At 38.0% G+C, this 20,051-nt stretch overlaps 1 protein-coding gene across 3 annotated transcripts in view; it reads left to right on the top strand.

The window, feature by feature from the left end:
• WDR25 (WD repeat domain 25) overlaps window positions 1-7,871 on the top strand; it is a 66,181-nt gene extending 58,310 nt beyond the window's left edge. For all 3 annotated transcript variants that reach the window (XM_040557231.1, XM_040557230.1, XM_040557232.1), the window contains exons 5-7: window positions 5,220-5,390; window positions 6,946-7,086; window positions 7,456-7,871. In XM_040557231.1, the coding sequence (XP_040413165.1) occupies window positions 5,220-5,390; window positions 6,946-7,086; window positions 7,456-7,677 (534 nt within the window). In that variant the 3' untranslated portion in view covers window positions 7,678-7,871. The remainder of the gene's footprint in view (window positions 1-5,219; window positions 5,391-6,945; window positions 7,087-7,455) is intronic.
• The last annotated feature ends 12,180 nt before the right edge of the window (window positions 7,872-20,051 follow it).

The raw sequence follows: 20,051 nt of genomic DNA, 5'->3' as shown, positions 1-20,051 counted from the left end.
AACTGAAGTTATTCTTTCACTGTCAGAGAAAAGTCTTTACGGAATCTATGGATGAAAAGTTCAAAGAAAGATGATGTCAGTACATTTTTACAAGCATAATTACATATGCTTTTAAATGTTAATATTCAAGGGTCCTTTCTGAGTATGCAGGCACATACATGAGCGCTGCTGCTGTGTTTACTCCTGTTGTGGTGCTGTCATGGATCAGAACTGTAGACCTGTCTGTGCATGCAATCTCTCTGGCACAACCGCTCCTTACGAGACTGAAATGGGCCAAGAACTGGCCAAGAACAACAAATGCTTCTTTTTCAAGAGTAAGTATTCGCATCGTTGGGAAGTTCTGGTTTCAGTCCATTTCTAGACAAATTTTAAACAAGCACAACAGCAGCCACTCACTGGGCATTAAAAAAAATAGAGTATGAAAGCACTGCAGACTTATTTATCAAGATTTCCAGTAACAGTTACTCAGGACTTTAAAATTTGTGGTTTTGGGACTTCCTACACCACCAATGTGGTCTTTGTCTTTCATAGCTTGCTTTGAATTTTCACAATGAAATTTTGTTCTTGATTTCTTTATTTTTAATGTTGACAACATAAACATGGCACATTGTTTGCATGGGACCACCTCTCATGTTATACACCAGTCTTATGTTAAAATACTTTAAAGAACATAAAACTACAACAAGTTTGATCTTCCTGTCTATGCTATTACCATGGATTTTGATTAAAACAGCCACTGTAGCTTTTAGATGGAGATCAGAAACATAAATTGTTTGTCAATAGTCATGGCTTTGTTTTGAATTTGTTACTGTAAAGCAAATAGTAGTTATGTGGCTCAACACCTTACTCTTATCAGTTTAACTGATTTATTTTGTAATGAGTATTTTCTCTCAACACAACACCTTACACTGCAATGGAGGAAGTGTTTTTATTCTGTGCAAAATGAGCTTTCTTTTTAGTTGAAACATGCTTTTTATTCCTTGTATTGCGGTAGTACAGTTTCACAAATGAAACTTAAATCAGTTGCCCATTGCATTACCCAACGTGCCAGTAGGAAGAGGCAATTTCATGCCAAAGCACTCAATCTAAGAAGCTAAGCCAAGAAGAATAAGAAAAAAAATACGGTCATTTCACAGGTTGGAAACCACTGCGCTGGCTGATCAATGACATTTTCCATGACCTTCCAGATTGCCTGTAGTCCTCTTAGATTTGTTGTGAGACCTTATTTCCAGATTCTCAGGGCAGTGGATGTGCAGGCACGTTTCTTTCTTGTCTAAAGCCGGAGGGGACTTGAGGGAAGCGAAGTGCCAGTGGGTGGTAGGTGACCAGCGGTGCTGGGGACAGCGCCGGCTGCTGAAATGCTCGTATGGATGCTCCGGGCTTTCCTGAGAAGCAAAAGGCACTGCCTGTGCTTTGTGCAGAGATGCATTATAGGACATCTACACGAAACATGTACCTTGAATTCAGCATCACAGCATGCTTCTCAAATCACCAGAGCCATAAGAATCTATTTGAAACTGATTTAATTTGCCTAAATTACCTTTCTTGTTGAACGCCTGAAGCCATGAACTCTTGCTGTTGTAAAGAAGCTTTATTATTATGTTGGTTTTTGTTGACACCAGAAACTATTAGGCCTCCTTTTTGAAAGGATTTCATTTATGTCCAGAAAGTGCTTCAATTGAACAAGTGGATTGTGGTTTTCCAGTGCTTACGGGTGATAAACCTGCAAATAGAAAAAGAGCAAAAGCTGTTATTAACAAACTAAAGCCAGCAGGGTAGGAAAACTTGTGCTTTCCCGAAGTAAGTTCCTCAGGCATGTCATGAATTAATTGTCTAAGGTAGAACAAACAGGTTTAATTGTGAGTACTTTTCAGGGCAGGGGTGTTGCAATTAGTTATTTTTGAAAGCCATCTTTATGGAGGAATTTAAATACTATGTATACCAAGTTCCCAGCTGCTTTTCAAAGTGTTAATTTATTGTTCTCTGAGTCAGTTCTTACTATGTGGTTTGGTCAAAGGTATAGAAAAAGATAGTATTTTATACTAATTATTTTATACTAATTTTTGTGGACATTTTTTCTGAAACAGTGCTAAGTTGCACAGAGTAATTTGGTTGGATATCTTACTGACTAGCAGACAAGCAGATATATTTAATAGTTAGCAGTGAAAATGTTTAAATTGATAGTGGGAGTTTAGGTAACAGCCCTACAGAATTTGAGCAAAACTTAAGAAGTATGCTTACATTGCCGTCTTCACAATTTCTTCCTGCTCCAAAAACGTGTTAAAGCAAGCCCCCAAACTAACCCCAAATAGTGCTGGACAGTGTATAAATGGGTTATACATACATATATTTCACAAGGGTTTTTCTAGAGGCTTCACGTAGCTGAGGACCCAAGCAGTATGTCTGAGTTTGTTCCATCTTTAAAAGAAGGAAATAATAAAGAATCACTACCTTGAATCACTGTTTAGGACTTTCTTTTATCTTTTATTACTCTATATTGTTGTTTTACATTTCCTGGAATGAACTGACCTTCATTTCTGCCTCTTCTGTGTTCCATTGCTTCATGTCTGTGCTTCTCTGCTTTTCCCAGCTGGATCTTGTCACCTCTGTGAAGGTACTTCACAGAGTAGCTACTTCCTCCCCTGTATAGGGGTGGTAAAGCACCCCTCTGCCTTTGTGTTCCATCCTCAGAATTTGCATTTATTTCAGTTCTTCTGCAATTCCTACAGCTGTCAAATTTTTGTATGGTATTCCATTTTGCATTCCAGGCAGCCATTATAGATCAGGTATATTTGCTTTTACTTTTTTTTGGCTCCTATGAAATAGCTTAATTTTCTACTTTTCTAATGAACTATGTGCTGCTTTTTATAACTCAGTGAAGAAATAGATATGCATGGTGATTTCTCCATAGACAAAGTGGAGGCTATAAATATGCAAATATCAATTTTGGCTTTACAAAGTTTAATTGCTTTGTATATTATGCAGATTCCTAGGATGAAAAATATGACTTATGCAATAACAGTTGTATGTTCTGTATCTTAAAAATACAGGCAGATTGCTGAGAAGTGTGCCAGTTTTTTTTGTTCTACAGGTTTACATCTTGTTGATGTTATTGCTGTGTGTGTAGAGTGCTTGCATGACCAAGGTTCTTCACTGAGTACAAACATTATGTTTCCAAACTACATTTCACAGAGCCTGTGAAAAGCACTTGAAACAGCTGCTGCCTTACTTCTGCATGCTGAGATCACAGGAAGCAGAGCTGGAAGGGACCTCAGGAGATCATCTAGTATCTCTGTACCCTACAGTAGGATCAGCTAGTTCTGACCATTTCCAAACACTCATAGATTTTGATCTTGAGGCAAGGAATTGAGAAGTTCTCACATTGTTTGATATTGTAAATTATTTTTCTTTTATTGTTTAAAGTGTAAAACTGTTATAATCCAGGATATTTCATTGCAGTACCTGTTCTTTCTTCTAAAAATGCCTGTGCTTACAGTACCTATGCAAGTTCAGTAGCCACGTGCTGTTACAGGTATAAGACTGGCACTGAAATGCCTCACAAGTTAAGAACCATTTCAGTATAATACTCCATGCAGTCTCTCTGCTCAGTTGGTATTTCTGTGAGGTTGCAAGGAGGACTAACCTCTGAACACCCTGTTGGAAGTGCAGGCTGCTATGTTTTAGCTATCTTGAAGAGAAAGATTTAGATATGAATAACTGAGTCTTTTAGTGTCCTAGTTTTAAGGATCAGAATATTCAGAGATGGACTGCTTTGATCTGGTCACTTGCCTTGAAGTCTCTCTTCACTGGAGGTAAATCAGAGAAAAGGAAGCAAAGGTATTGATTTGTAAGATTCAAAGTAGACAACAGATGCAGAATTTCATGAAGAAAGGTAGAAAGAAAGGAAATTCTAATTATTCATATATTCCTTAGAATACTTCAAAATCTGTCTCACATCTTAAGATCCAACTCACAAGCTGTTAAAATATTCAGAGTCCTGTGGCTGAGGATCCATCTCTGCATGCATCCAGGACTCTGTGGTATAAGTCCTAAAAGAGGATCTCGACTTGGCAACTCTGATATTTTTGATTTGGAAAGTGGATTTGGGAGCTTTGGTATTTGCTTTTATAGCACAAACTTCTTTAGAGGCTGACCATGTGCATTAATTACAAAATTGGAGCTAGTGCATGAGGCACAATATTTACTCCTGAGCTCAGATGTTTGAGCTCTTTGAAGTGTTTGATGACTTTCTTTCCCTGCTGCCCTCTGTTCTTGGCAGAGTGGCAGCAAAAGCAGCAGCAGAGGCTGGCTCATGCCAGAGCCTTTGGTAGGTGGATGAGGTAGGAGTCCCTACAGACAAAGGCAGCATGCTTGCTGTGTCCATAAGCACTGAACTGCTTGACAGCAGCACTCTTGTCACCACCATCCCCTCCTCTGGCAGCACTTTAGAAGAGCAGGCTCTGCTTGTGTGTTTTTTTTTTCTTCAGGAGAGGGTGTCAGATTGAGCCCTTAATAGAGTGAGCTGTCCTCTGCAATGGTGAAGGCGCTTCTGCAGAGCATGTCCGTAGGTGCCTCCTGGGCAGTTCCTCACCCAGCGTGTGAGCTTCCCTGCACAGCAGCTTGGGACTGGGAGAGCATCCTGAATCATCCAGTTTACTCGTCCCCTGTGATTTATAATTAAGTCTAGAATGATCCACGAGAGTATTCACTTCTTGCAGTGTCCTTTAAGTTGCAAATCCCCACTAACCCTAGTTGCTTTCCTTTCTCTGGCTTTATAACTAGCTGAAGATTTTGAGAACAAGAGGACTGAAAACATAAACTTCTGATATTTCCTGGAAGGAGAGCTCCTCAGACTCATCCTCAGAGTGCACTGAGTTTGTAAAATAGAAGGGAGCTTGCGTAGACCCAGTTCCACAGCATTGTGTCATCTAAAACTCTTTTTGGATCTAACTCTAATTCCTTAAGAATTTATAACAGAATCTGAAGTATACATAAATGTAATATCTAAATTAGACTGCTTTTATATCTCATGTAATTTTTCAGTGTGTGAACTATTTACGTACATCACCAAACTATTTAATATGCTTCTACTTCAATTTTTAAAAATGATTTTTTTCCACATACTAAAATAATATAATATTGGTTGGAGATGTCTATGTTCTTGGTATTAATAGCTTATCATTCTCTGTCCAGAAATGAGAAACTTTCTTGTCTACTAGGTGACTAGAGTTTACAAAGCTGCAGTACAACAGACGTTGGATATACTCTTTCTCACTGAAGGAAGAGAATTTCTCACAAGCACGGATGCAGTGAGCCGGGACTCAGCTGATCGTACCATTATTGCATGGGACTTTCAAAGTGCTGCCAAAATCTCCAATCAGATTTTTCATGTAAGATTAACAGCTGTTATTGTTTGGGTCATGATATAGTATTTCATGCTTGTCAATAATGTAGAAAATAAAGCTGGAGTGAGGGCTGTTGACAAACTGAGTTTTATATTTGCATAGTACTAGCAACCTGATACATGCATGTTGATTTCTTGTATGGCATAATCACAGAGGCAAATTTTACTCTTATCAATACAGATAGTGTTTTTCTCCGTAATCTGTCCAGACAAGATATTTAATGGACTAAATTGTCTAGAAGGGCTGGCAGCTTCAAAGGAGATTACCAAGGAAGTTAGCAGATAATTCCAACTCCCTGGTTCTTTTCCGAAAACCCAAGTCTAATATACTATGTAATATAATATGATTGAATTGTATACAGATGCCTGTTGGCTGGAATGAACAATTCTCTACTGACAAGGACATGCAGTAGATGATCTATTGGGTTTGTTTCATGTTTAATTTTCACAATTATGTCTTTGTCTAATATTAGATCTTGTATCTTCCTGAATAGGCAATAGGGGAAAAAAACAAAAATGAAAAACCACCCGTGAATAAATAAAGTACAGAACAGTCAGGTTCAGTATCAAGGCTGTTTTTCAAACAACCAGCCTTTCCCTCCCTGTCCTCTTCCAAACAAACAACAAAACCCCACAGCCTACCTTCTCTGGACTAGAGTATCTCTGAACTGGACAATTTTCCCTCTTCTGCACTGAAAGCAAACAAAATGACAGTGATTTTGGTAAACTCTACTTCAGTTTTCCGAATGTCACATTTGAACCCTTCAAGATGGGAGAGAACTTGTGGACTCAAACAGATTAGGTCCTGACAGGACTTCATCTATTGCTTATCTGCATTATCGAGTGAGTAGCTGAGCCCTGAAATAACCCACTACTACTGAATACCCAGCAAAAGAGCACAATGCTCCTGCAGATTGTGTGGTGCTATCTGATCCCTTCCTGTTAGACCCAGTTTCCCCCCAGAAGTACGCAGTGCCCTGCCCCAGAGTGCACTCCTAATCAGGCATGGTGCCTAGTGCAGTTTTGGTTACTGTGCCCAATACTTTGATACCCAGAACTGCCCAGTTCATCACTTCCAAACCATGTAACAAAATCAGTCTGCTCTTCCCATCCAGCTGCATAGCCCATTGTGTCCAGTAGTCACTGTCAGCCTGATGTCCTTCATGTGCAGATATTGTACAGCCAAAGCCCACTTAATTTGTATTCAGGGCTTCAAAATTCAGCACCTTGTCTTTTGTTTAGACTGAAAATAGAAGAGGGGTTCTTTCATGATTGGTTTGGACCTAGCTGAAATCTACCAAAACAGGATAGATATTTGATTTAATATTTGATGTGATGTAAGACTTTCAGTGGATTATAATGAATGAAGTATATATACTTAATTGTAACGAGTTATATATATGTATATATATAATGTATACCATGGAGATGTCTTTTACCCCATCTTTTATGGTCTTTTGAATATGTCAAAAGTTAACTCAATTCATTTGAGCAAAACATTTGTTTCATGCAACAAAACTTTTTTTTAAAATTACTTTCAGGAGCGTTACACTTGCCCAAGTCTGGCTCTGCACCCAAGAGAGTCTGTGTTTGTTGCTCAGACAAACGGGAACTACATGGCATTGTTTTCTTCCCAGCGACCTTACCGAATCAACAAAAAGAAAAGATATGAAGGACATAAGGTATTCTTTATCACCAGAATGATCATAAGCAAGACAGATAGAAAAGGAACTGTGCATTTTAATAAGTCTGCTAATAGTGTTTGATGGTAAATCAGTGATAGGTATTAATTGCCTTCCTTTGCTTTCCCGTATGCTATTTTGAATCATATACACTCTGAAGAAGATCATTTTTAGAAGACTTTGTGAATACTTAATAGCTTGATTAAATAAGTTTGTGTTATAGCTGTGTCTTAATAAACACCTGGAGAAGTCCTTAGTGCATATTTATTTAAAGATGCATTTTTTTGGTACCATATTCATTTTCAGTATTACCACAATGAATTTCTCTAATCAGCAACAGGAGTTATGCTGTTACTATTTTTTTTACAGGTGGAAGGATTTGCAGTGTGCTGTGAATTTTCTCCAGATGGAACACTTTTGGTGACAGGAAGTTCCGATGGCAAAGTGTTTTTCTACAACTATCATAGTGCTAGGATTATTCGCACTCTGTCTGCCCATAAAGAAGCTTGTGTGAATGCAAAATTTCACCCAGTCTTGCCATCACTCCTTGCAACATGTGATTGGACTGGAGAAATCAAGATCTGGCAATAACAGGCAGAAAGACTTTTCAGAATAACTTTCCTCTTTGCCAAAGGTTTTGGTGTTTCAGAATGAATAAACCATGATATGCAATGTGAAATTTTGTTGTGATGCCCTGTAGGCAGGGGAGAATGTCATCTTATTTTCTGTCTGCTAGACATATGCTTTCCTAATGTAGTTAAGATGGTCTTGTTAGCTGCTGAGCAGCTCTTCCTCTCTCCCTGGGCCTTGGTGTGAAACATTTCTGGCTCGTGTCAATGTTCTGGTGCTCATCTAACCCTACCCTGATGTGAAAAGCTAAACCTGAAGAAAAGTATTGCTCTTCCTATGTAGCTTTTTACTGCAGCTTTCTTAAACCAGATTTTCACTAGTTTAGCTCCTTACCCTGGTCACTAATGTGGTAGACAAGCAATAGTATAGGTCAAGGCAAAACAGCTTCTACTTGCAAGAAAGGGGATGATCACAGGGCAGGTGGGACTGCCTCTTTTGGAAACAGGAAGGCATTACCAGCCCAGCTTATTGTAAAATGTTTTCTGAGGGTTCTAGGGAAAGAACTTGGAGCTAATTTTGAAGCCAATAAATCTGTTCTCTACATTCCCGTCTTTGAATTTTGAACATTTATGAATTTTTAACCTGAACTTATGACTGTATATAAACAAAGCAAAACTATATGTAAATGTTTTTAATTAAAACAACCCAAAACATTTTTTTTTTACACATGGTGTCTGTATTTCACTGTTTTACTCCTCTTATTTTTCACAAGTTCACACTCAAGACTATCACGAAAGTGATGCTTGGTGGGATGGTGGGACAATTAATATGCTACCCTGATTTAATCAAGCACACATGCATTTCTCCATACTTCTTGATGTCACTTACACGTAGAAAATCGTCATCATGGTATTCTGTGCGGGGGATGTTCTTTGACATTCAGACTGTAGATGGCTATTCTGCAGCAAAAAAAAAAGTCTCTTAGACCATAACTAAGTTATACATGAGAATGTAAATACAATATATTCTTTTGATTTGTTCTGACTGACACAAATACAAAGTGAGTTTGTTTTTATACACTATTTTTCACATGCTCAATTAAAATGGATTTTTCAAGGAAAAATTTTCAGAAGTCTTGCAAAGGGCATGTTCCAACTAAGAAATATGCAAAATGTGCTCCATTGGTTTGTGGTCTGTGTTCCCTACAGCTTGTAGTAAGAAACAAGCCTGTACCAAAGCTATGGATCCAGTTATCCTCTGATTTTCATATAGTTTGAAATCCATATCAAAATATTCTGACTGCATTGTTTTAATAGCCTTATCAACAGCTATGATAGGTTTTAACACAGGGTATTAGAGTTTAGTGATCCATGCAAGGTAGTGCAATTTCTTTGAGACCGCTCTCAATTTTTGCTTCCTTGTTTGGCAATTAGATATTTGACATAAGCCTGAATTTTACATTTCTCCTGACTGTCCCTCTAATATACAAGCCAGCTGGACCCTTTAATAGGCAACTTGCTCAGTGATTTGAGAGGTTACTGGTAATTAAAGCTGTGGTACTGGTGTTTATGGAATTCTTCTAGAACATCTTCATAAATTCAGGAGGAGTTCAACTGAAAATGAAGTAGTAGTTGCAGGTATTTTGGGCAGACTGAATCACAACTGTATGGCATTATCTAAGAGGGTGGCTTTGTTTCCTTCTTTCCAGGTATTTCAATTCTAAAGATGCTCTTGCCATTTAAAAACTTCTGGCAATCAATTGTGTTAATATGAAGGATGGGCAGCCAATGCAGCCATGTGATACATGCTGCTATTCTCTACAATAGATTATCTTGGGCTGTGATATGGTTAAATACAGCAGAGAGAAATGCCTCTGAAATAAATGTGAGCTCATGGTAGCCTACTTGATGACTGTTATATATCTGAATGAGCTCTCAGCACACTCAGCTTCAGCTGAGAGCACCTCTGGATGGAGTGAAAGATCTTGAGATAGCAGTATTTGAAAGTCACTGAGCATATTGTACAGAAAAGTAACTTCATTTTGTAATTCCACCCATGTTGTTGCTTGTTTAATTTATGTCTTGAGGCATGATTCTAGTGTCTGGCATATATGCTTCCTGAAATTATCTTGCAAGTATAATTTTAGACCATTTATAGGGGAAGGAAAAAAACAAGCTTATTTTTGATTAAAGGTAGTTGAGGAAAATAAAAGAAATTTGATACTGTATAATCTTAAAGAATATTAAAATTGGAATTGCATTTGTGTTAGATTTCCAAGATGGTTGGAGTTTTAATTACTTATGAGATCCAGCCAACAGTTTTATAATGCAATGAAATTATGTTCACAGCATTATCTTGTTAAAATCTTTCTAATATAAAACTGATTAAGACAGAGACTGAAATTTAATCATTTGAAATATTTTAGCATAGTGGTGTCAATTAAGTTTTCATTGTGATTCAAAGACAAATTCTTCCTTGTAATCTTATGTAATGAACTGTAATCAAAAAATATCCACATTGCTCCATCATTCTGCAATTACCAAATACTGTTTGGGCTGCAAACAAGGATCATTATGGTCAGATGAAGCTTTTAGAATGTAATGAATTGTTGGTTAATTAATTTTATTCATAAAATTGTAATCTAGAAATGTCTGAATCTTGCTTTAGGAGTAATTCTTCAAGCTTTATATAGAGCTTTCTGGGGCATTGTGTGTTAGAGCTAAGCTGGAGATCTTCATTTTGAAATGGTTAGGCTCTTTGCATAAACAAGCTGGGTTCATTTTAATCTATTTTGTACTGTATCAAAAAGTAATAATGCCATTCTCTACCACATTTTTATTTGGTACTGAAGCGTTATTAATTTAGGGTGTCAGAAGATGCAAGCTATTCAACTGTGTCTTTATCTCAAAAACCTGCTAATTAGCAGACAGTTATTAGAATCATTGTGTTCACTCGAATGAAATGCTGTTGGTGAGTCACTATATACCTTGACTATAGGCCTAATCAGGAAAATAGGGTATGGCATTACAATGGGATGACTCTTTTTGTAAATTTTATTATTTCAGGCAAATTTGTAGCAATAAGACTAAATTTAAAGATATAAGACTATGGCAGAACAGAGCAAAATTAGAAGATCAAAAAATTGTGGAATCTCAAAATTTCCACTATCCTGATATAAAGACTTGGACAGCATTCAGCCAAAAATATTTGCTCTGCTTTTGCCTAATCTTAATTTAGAACAATCCTAGCTCCTCCTAGACACTTCTTGCATCCTCACCATTTAATTCTCAGTTTTTCTATCTTCATTTCAGCACCTTATCTTAATTGAAATATACAACAGTCTATACACTTACACTATATTTGTCCTTTCTTTGAGAAATCTCATTTTGCTGTGCTCTCTGACTTGTGGCTTTAAGGTTTTCATTCTAGCTGTCCTTAGAAAGGCAGCCAGAAATCCCAGAATACTGCACCTCTGTTCATGCTTTTCTCTGCTTTCCATCTTTAATGAGGTTTCCTACTTCTGGAGTCTCCTCTCTCTTATCCTCTCTTCTGTCTGCTTCTCTTTCTGCCTTTGATTACTGATTACTTTGATTTACTGTCTTGGAGATTTCCTCTGTTATAGCTGCACCTACAAGATGTACCCACTTAGTTTGTCAGGAGTGCACTTTTTGGAAAAAGAAAGCAAACAACATCTCCCGGTTGTTGCCACTTACCGTGCTTTGGCTCACAGAGCACACGAACTGCACTTCTTTTGAATGAAACTGAGATGAGCTCCAAAAGCATATTGAACATCTCCCAGCTGATGGAATGAGACTAGAGATGGTCCAAAGTACTTTTGTGCCCTCCACACCTCCAAATGCATGTAGTTAATATGGGGTGTTTTCAGAAGTAAACGAAACAAACTTACTCCTGTAGGGTCATACTGCTTGCTAATGTAAATAGCCAGTAGTTTGAAAGTCTTTTGGAACAAAACCCAGCCACATTTTTAGAAGCATTTGATCTCCAGCAGTAATAAAACTTTACAGTAAAGCCAGCTGACCATGTCGCAAACCTGATGGATTCTGCTGCAAGTGCGAATGGCTTAGTTAGGGCAGAGCACTCTAGTCCATAACAGGAATGATGGGTATAGATGGGATAGATTCCCCTAGATGGGAATATTGCTCCCTTTGCTGGCTTTATATAGAGGTTTAAAGGAATTAGGCTCATTCACCTCCCTTTGCCAGTCCCTGGATATCCTTCTGCACAGGCTTATTTAGAAGCCTGCCCAAAAATACCTACATATTGTGTAGAAATGATAAAGTTTCATCCAAATGTAATTCAGGCTACATTTTCTCATTTTTGTATAAGCGCCTCTTAAAATCAATCTAAAAATTCTCACAGGAGCTCTTTGGAGGTTGAAATGCACCGAGGTTGAAAATGGCTGAAGTGGCAGTCCAGACAGCTTCAGATCAGATCCATTTGTCTCCAGTTTTCATCAGGCAGGGCCACAGAACTCAGGTAATGTTTCTACTTCTGAGTAAGATTTATACCAGCGAGCTGTTGGAACTGTGTCCTTAGAAGAGCAATTTGTGTAACTTGTGCTTAAGCATACTGTCCCTGGTACAGACCTGGTTACCTTGAGAAATCAATTTTCTTGCGTTCAGGTTGCTACTACTCTTTTACAAACAAGCAGTGAAGAATTGCCTCACAATATCAGTTGGATTTATCTTCACCTGTGAACTGTGTTATTTTTCATGTTTCACTGTATAACTACCTCTGTTACTTTCCTATTATGTGATACAAGTAAATTGCAGAGTTCTTCTACCTCAAAGTGCATAAGGAATGACCTAAGGTGAATATTAAGTAAAGAATATCGTATCTTATAAAATAAATGACTTATTTTGATTCTTTCTCTTTCCTTGTTTTGTTTATCTTTCCTGTTCCCCAAGAGAATTTCTTATAAGTAAAGATAAAAGATGTGGTAGCCCCATCTAGTCTGGATAGTTAATTTGCAAATCTTTGCTATTTGTTTTAATACATGCAATTACTTGAAAGGCAATAACCATCTCAAATTGTGTACTGCTTTGAGTACAAAAAATGAAGGTGCTCTTGTGCAATTAATATGAAGCATGTGGTCTGTGAATTTCAGATATGATGCACTAATGTTTTTTCTTGTTACAGCCTCAAGCAGATAATATTTTGACCAGATATCCAAGCAAAAACTGTTCAGTGAAATCTTAAACATACCCCATACCCCAAAACTCATCCACAGATCTTTCTTTTTTTAAACATCTTTTTAATTCTGTTATTTAACAAGGTTTTATGAGAGATTTTTTAATTCTTTTCCTAGAAGACTGTAATTCCAGTGAGGGAAAAAGACATGGGGTTCCTTCTGCAAGTACGCAAGGAAGGGACATTTCTGCTCAGATCACTGGTACTATTCTCAAGCTCTGTTCATTTTTTTTTTCCTGTTTTTTAATGCCTTAAGAACTAAATGGCTGTTAGTAAGCAGTCAGGTGAATCACATCCTAACGTAAAAAGATATGAGTCATTGCATATCCTCTGTAGGATGCATACATGGTATGCACAGATCTGAAAATATACAGAAATTCCTTTTTTTTTTTAATGTGATGCCATTTATATATCACAGATTATAAAACAAAGATTATATATCACAGATTATAAAACAAAGATTAATACCAACCCCCTAAATCCTACAGTCTGACTCAATTCTGCAATGCTTTAAATAGTGCTTAAATAGAGCATGTGCTTGGCTTTCTTCAGAGGTGCACACCTAGAGCGGGAGGAATGGGTGACAGCACACAGTAAGGAGCACAGCCTGTGGAAGCTTTGTAGAATATTAGGAGATTAGAGGGAAAAGGAGACTGTTCTTGGAGGACGAGTGGTAGTGTCAAGTGAAAGGTAGCATAAGACAAGATACAAGAAAGGGGAGATGAGAACAGAGCAGAATGGATGGTAACTCATCCCAGAACATGAGAAGGAGATGTGAAGAGCTTAATGCTATTCACAGCTGGGTATGCAGCACAGCTGTAACACAGACCAGCCCGTGAAAGTGAGGAGAAATATGAGATGTGACTACATCAAGCTGGGAAGTCTGTGAAGACATTTATATTTCACAGGTGGTGTCTGCTAGGGAGGGACCTGTTGTGTCCTTCACAAGGAGGGAAGCTGTTGAGGAAGCTTGAGCAGGCTGTGGTTGTGCAAGTTGAAGTTGGTAATGCTGGGCAAGTGAACACCATGAATTAGGAGCTCCTTGACCTTGGCCTCTTTACATTTCCATTCTTGTCAAAGTCTCAAGCTGCTGCAAGTAGGGATAACTCCATGGCCCTTTTCAGATCTTGCTGCATTCATGCTGTGAGTTTGCTAGACCTGCGGAGCAGCAGCAGCCTGGTGACAGCCTCTGGCTAATTTATTTGCCTCTCAGATGGTGTTGTTGCTCAGGCTGCATTGCCACAATAGCCAGAATGGAGGGCCCATGCTTCAGCCCATGCTGCACCTATCTGCAAAACACAATGTAAATTTGCCATAAGTTTGGGGCTGTGCTTGAAGGACAGCCCTGCAGCTGCTTAGTTTTCAATTAGTAAACTCTGTCATTGCTATCACAGTCTGGTCTTGGCTGCTTTAACGTGAAGTGAATTGCTGAATTCACCTCAGGAGCTGTGTACTGCCTTGGGTAATTGGTGTTTTGAGAGCTTTAGGGGGAAGGCAGCAGAGGCAAGCATTGCATCATTAAAGTAAAGACAATGCTTTTGGGATTCAAACTTCTGCTATAATTTACATTAGAACCTCGGGTCTCTACTTCAGAAACTCAATTTTTAATAATCTTTTTATTAATGATGTTTTGAATATTTTCCTTGTTTATTGAACATACCAACTGAACTGCCACATTAATTATGCACCTTTAGGGATTTTTGCTGTTTGGTTTCTGAATGCCCTTCAGAGAGAGGCAGGTTCAGAACTGACAAGGTCTGACAAGGTCTCTCTGAGGGAATCAGCATTTTCTCCTCTTACTGTTACAATTGCTTATGCTAAGATGAATGTTCTCTTTGGTTCAAATGAATTAAATGCCACTAGAATAACTGCAGATGTGTTCTTTTAAACAAAATTAAAATGTGGCACAATGCAATTCTTGGCTTAATTTTTGACCAATTCTTTAGCATTAGTACAAAATTCTTATCTTCAAATTGAGATGAGCTCATGCAAATACTCAATATGCAAAGTGGCCTTCTGAATGGTATTTCACCTAATGAAAAATCCTGCTTTCCTGTTCTAGTATGAGTGTTTGGTGGATTTGGGCCTAAGCACTGGAGAGAGAGAGACAAAATAAAGGTATAAATAGTGGGTAGCACTGAGATGACTTCCTTTTCTCTATCCTTCCCTTTTCAGTATACTCTAAAGAATGCTGAAGTGTTCCCTCAAGGAATACAGTCCTAAAATCCCCAGGATGTTGACCTCTGCAATATGTTTTAACATGATTTTTACCTAGGTGTCTGTCAAGGGAGACCTTTGAGTGAAATTGTATGCTTCACAATCTGCACCAAAATCTTACAACAGCAACTTTATTTAATAGGTTTACAGTTGTACTTGAGGATCTCAGAGGCGTTTTCCAACCTAACAGATTCTACAATTCTATGACTTTATTCAAGTTAGGGGGCTTTTCTCAACATAGCTATTCACCAAATTCCCCTGGCTTAATAAATTCCCGTTAGTTTTGCATTAGTTATTACTGAACCTGGGACCTTCATTGAAGGTGGCAACTGTATGAAACAATACAAAAGAGTTTTGTAACAGAATTTGTCAGAGGAAAATTTTGGCAGTAACTTGAGTAAATTTTGGTAAAAATATCAATGGACTCTTCAAATATTTTGTAGAGGGCTGTTATTTTTCTTCATATCATAAGGGCTTATCATTTGCTCCTGAAATTAATAGCTCTGCTTTTATTTTTAGCATTCATAATTAGACATTAATTTGCTCTCTGAATGCTTACGTTTCAAATTCTGCAATCATTCCCTTTTGAGTAAGTACTACTCTAAATCTCTCCGAGAAAAATTCATGACGATTAAGTATATTTGAAGTGTTACTACATTATCTGGGCAATTTATTTTTATGTTCACTCAGGGCACAGTCCAATCCATGCTGAAGTCACTGTCAGTCAGAGATGACTCAAGAGGAATTCCAATAAAGGCTTCCACACAACGTCATCGTGCAGGTCTAACCAGCTCTTTTCTTCTTGCTTTTAAATATATATTTTGCCATATATCTCAATATCTCAAGAATTGTTTTAAATTGCTCTGTTTTGCTGATTTTTTTCCTTGTCTGCATCTAATATTTCTCTGCTAGTCCATCTTTAATGGCTCCTCAGAAAAAGGGCTACCATGTTTTTGTATGTCTGTAGAGTACACTCTTCCCATCGTGTAGGAAGACCCCTGATGTTGGAGGACTCAGCCATCAGTTTTATCTGGCCTCTAGAGAACATGCTAAATATGGTGGCAGTGGCTGTGTCTGGGAAGCTATTAAGTATGTATCAACACAACAGTGGCATCGTTAATCTTTCCATTTTGAGTGTCATTTTTCATCAACTGAATAATACGATGATTTGTCAAAAAGGCAAACATGAAGCAAATTATTTTCTGCTCATCCAGGTGTGGTGCTTAGTTTTCCAGAAACTAGTCTTCAGAACGGCCTTTCATTCAAGCAGCAATTTATAAACATCTTCTAGTGTTATGACATGTGCAACCAGTGAGATGATAAAGCTTGTTTCTCTTTAATACTTTGACCTTATGAAGCATGTAGGACATTCATGGTAGCCTGAAATTCTGTTTTCTTCTTGTAACACACTGTAAAGGTAACAAGCTTATGTTTTATATATTACACTGGTCATAGAACAGAGGGGGTCCTGAAGTCCTACTTGCAGAGTACCACTTCCCAGGAGGAGACATCAGGGTGAGAAGTGCATAATACACTTGTCAATTCTCTTTAATTTCCGAAGAGAGCTCCCAGCTACAGGATTTCACGTCAGATCCTTTGAGCTAGAGGCTGTGTATTAGAATGGCATTCTATCAAGAGCAGACCCAGCTCTGTCTGGGCAATGCATTGTTTCTGGAAGAGACATGCATGGCTTTTGCATGGCTTCTTGCCATCTGCAGAGCCCTGCAAAGGGAAGGGGGAACTAGAGGAAGTTGGAAGATGCAGTGCCAATGATTTTTGCTCCAGAAAGGCTGATGCCTTTGTGTGTTGAGCATCTACTTGCATCCTTATGCAGGTGAGGCATCCCTGTGACTGCCACAGGGGAGACAACCTCCACTGGGCTGGTGGAAGATATCCATAATGAAAAGCCTCTCTGCTGTATTTGCATAGGAGTTCTCAGTCTGTACTCTGGAAATTGCTCCTACAGGCTTTTGGAGGATTTGGACGTGGATCATTTCAAAGGGTGTGCAAAACCCTATATTAAACATTTAGCACATGTTCATGTGCAATTGCAGTGGTAAGTCTTGGTGTCACTGTCAATCCTCACTGGCAACATAGTCTGCAGGGTCCCAAAGGGTATGCACGTGGTGAGGTATTTACTTACAATACCTTTACTTGAGAGGTTGATCTTTAGCCCCTCTAAGCCTGTGACAAAACCGTCCTTTTGCAGAAGTGCTGGGGAACAGAAGAAACTTAGTATTTGAAGAAGGAAAGCAAACTGCTATGTACTTTTGTACTTCAGTAATATTTTTAGGATGAGTTTTGAATGCTTTAGTGGAATAAACGAAAAAAGTAGAACTAACAAGTTGTCTTGCACCTTTATTACGAAGAGGAGAATATTCTGTAATCCCAAACTCCAGGAAGCCAAGCACATCAAATTTCTGCCTGACATTGTGAAGTTTTTGCTTTGGGCTGCATGAGACCCACTCTGCAATGGGCAACTGTCCCAGATAAGTCTTCTGCAAGGAGAATGTTTCAGGAGAATGAGTTCCTCATCTTTCAAGGAATTATGCTGTTTAACTGCAACATTCGTTCCTCACTGTAAAGGTATTGCACAGTTTTGCTTACTGATTATATTCTGTCTTTAAATTAGGCTTTTATTTGTGTGCTAGGGGCCTGTTGTGCATTTAATGTCTCTTTTGTGTCTGGGGTTATAAATGTATATCTAGCTTTTACGGTACAGATTTGTTTCTCAGGTTTCAGATTAAATGTTCTTGCTATGTGGCTGAAACTCATCTGAATTATTAATAGAAAGTTTTTAAGGTAAGAAAATTGTCATAATTTCATTATTAGGAATAATTCATGTAAGTTAGCAAGCATTATGGTAGAAAATATCTTCCTCTTAATCAGGATGTGTGTATACATGCAAGGATAAATGAGCAGCCCAGCAAAAATCTCTGCTATTTTTTTATGCAAACAATGTAATACAGCAGTCAAATGGAAATTCATTTGTTAAATAAAATTCAGAGCAGGTTGCTGTAGCTACTGGGGGGTTATGCTGACAAGGATCAAGATGGGTAGTTCATCTTCAGTTTGTATTCTAATTTGTCTAAATTCCCAAATAATTCTAATGTGATTCAGATGTGTAAGGCAATTAAATGTGATGGTCCACAGCCAGATAGCACACTCTGTGCATCATCAGTATGTTTAAAATGAGTCCTAAATCCTTTATAAGATGTGGTGTGTGGGATGTCCCTAGAATGGCTAGAGGCATGAATTGAATGTGCTGTAAATAAACTATGGCATGAAAACTTTCACTAGTGCCAAGAGAGGAGAGAAAATGCTGACGAAAGTTGAAATTATAACATTTGAATGCAATGGGTAACTTCTGCTTGAAATACATAGGGCTGGAGCAGAGAAAAATTGATTAATTCAGCCAGCACAAGACAGAAAGAGAGAAGCATAATTCTGACACTACCATTAATTAGGAAAAATTTTGAGAGGGAAATCAAGATATGCTATGTTTTCACATCTATGTTTCCAAGGAACTACTGCCCTTGTGTCCTCTCTGCAGATGTGGGTCTACAATACAAAGAGACACAACAATTTTTGTGGGGTTGCCCTGTGAGCCTGTGGGAAAATTTAGAACTGAATAATTCTAATAATTCACAATTGATCATCTTTCCTCATTTCCAGTCTCTGTTGCCTGGATAAAAGGCAGCAGGATCAGCATGGTAATGGTATATGTAATGGTAGCCTAGATCCTGAGGATCTGGGAGGTCCACAGATTTGGCTGCTGTTTTCTCCCTTGTTCTCTGGATGTGTCTCGCTTTGTTGTGTTGTTTGTCACTATGCAGTCAAAGGCTAGGATTACATGTATGCCCCAAGATATCAAATGTAAGCATGCCTTTTTTTCTCTTTTGTTCCTGTGATTTTTTTTAACTTTTTTTTTTTTAACTTTTTTTTTTCTTCATTGAGTTTTTTTTTTCTTCATTATTTGTAGCTGTGCAGTTCCTTGCCCTATGCACGTCACAAATGTCAAAACCTGCCTAGGTAGCCTATATTACCTTCATATCTGATGTAAAGAGCAAATGTTCCTGTGTGGAATACAACTAATGCTGCAGTATCTGTATAGCAACTGAGAGACTAAAAGGAATTATCCTAGATTTGTACAAGTGTAAATGTGATGGGCTTAAATAAACTCAATAAAGTTTATATATAATATATATATTAATAAATAAGCTTAATAAACTAGGGCTTCTTCAAGACTCTTGCATACTAGCCACCCGCTGAAGACAGGGAGTGTAGTGTGCTTTGCAATAAATAGGATATCTCTGGAAAGTCTCTCTCAGATGATGGGTGCTTCCTTCTTGCCTTATTATTGCACCAGTCCAATAATGAACTTTCTGTGTAGCTCTGCCTCTTTCAAGCCTTCCAGCCTTCCTTTTTTTTTTTTTTTTGAAAAGCTTTTTCTTGTAATGGTTGTGTGAACCAGTATTCACTCAGCAGAAGAATATTCAAAAGGTTCAAAGCAATCCATAAATATTGATGTTTAGCTAGTTTGGATGGCACTAATGGAAGAAGGGGCAGATGTGTCAAGGTAGTTTGTGACAATGCCTTTTTTTTAATAGATCTCTCGTATGGATTGATAAATAGTTTTGGCTTACAAGCAAGTATATATAAATTGAGGACTTAAGAAATATGATACATATAATGTCAGTGCCTGTAGAAATATGAGGTGGAACCCAGTAATTTCTGAATACTGTATGCTGAGATGTTTGCTCCACTAATGTAATGTCTCAGTGTAAGAGGGCTTTGTAAAGAGAAAGAACTGGGAAGAGAAAGTGATGGACTGGGAAGATGAAAGTAATGGACTTTCTGCAGACTCTGGAGAGCTGTCAAAAGGTAGTACCAGGTCCCCTGGCTCTAAGAGCTCTGGCCAGGGTCTGCCATATTTGCTCTCGATCTCAGAGAAATAGAGGAAACTA

The sequence above is a fragment of the Cygnus olor genome, chromosome 5, assembly GCF_009769625.2.
Source record: "Cygnus olor isolate bCygOlo1 chromosome 5, bCygOlo1.pri.v2, whole genome shotgun sequence".
Classification (NCBI taxonomy): Eukaryota; Metazoa; Chordata; class Aves; order Anseriformes; family Anatidae; genus Cygnus; species Cygnus olor.
The sequence above is the reverse complement of the archived record's forward strand: the minus strand, read 5'-3'. Positions and strand labels throughout refer to the sequence as shown.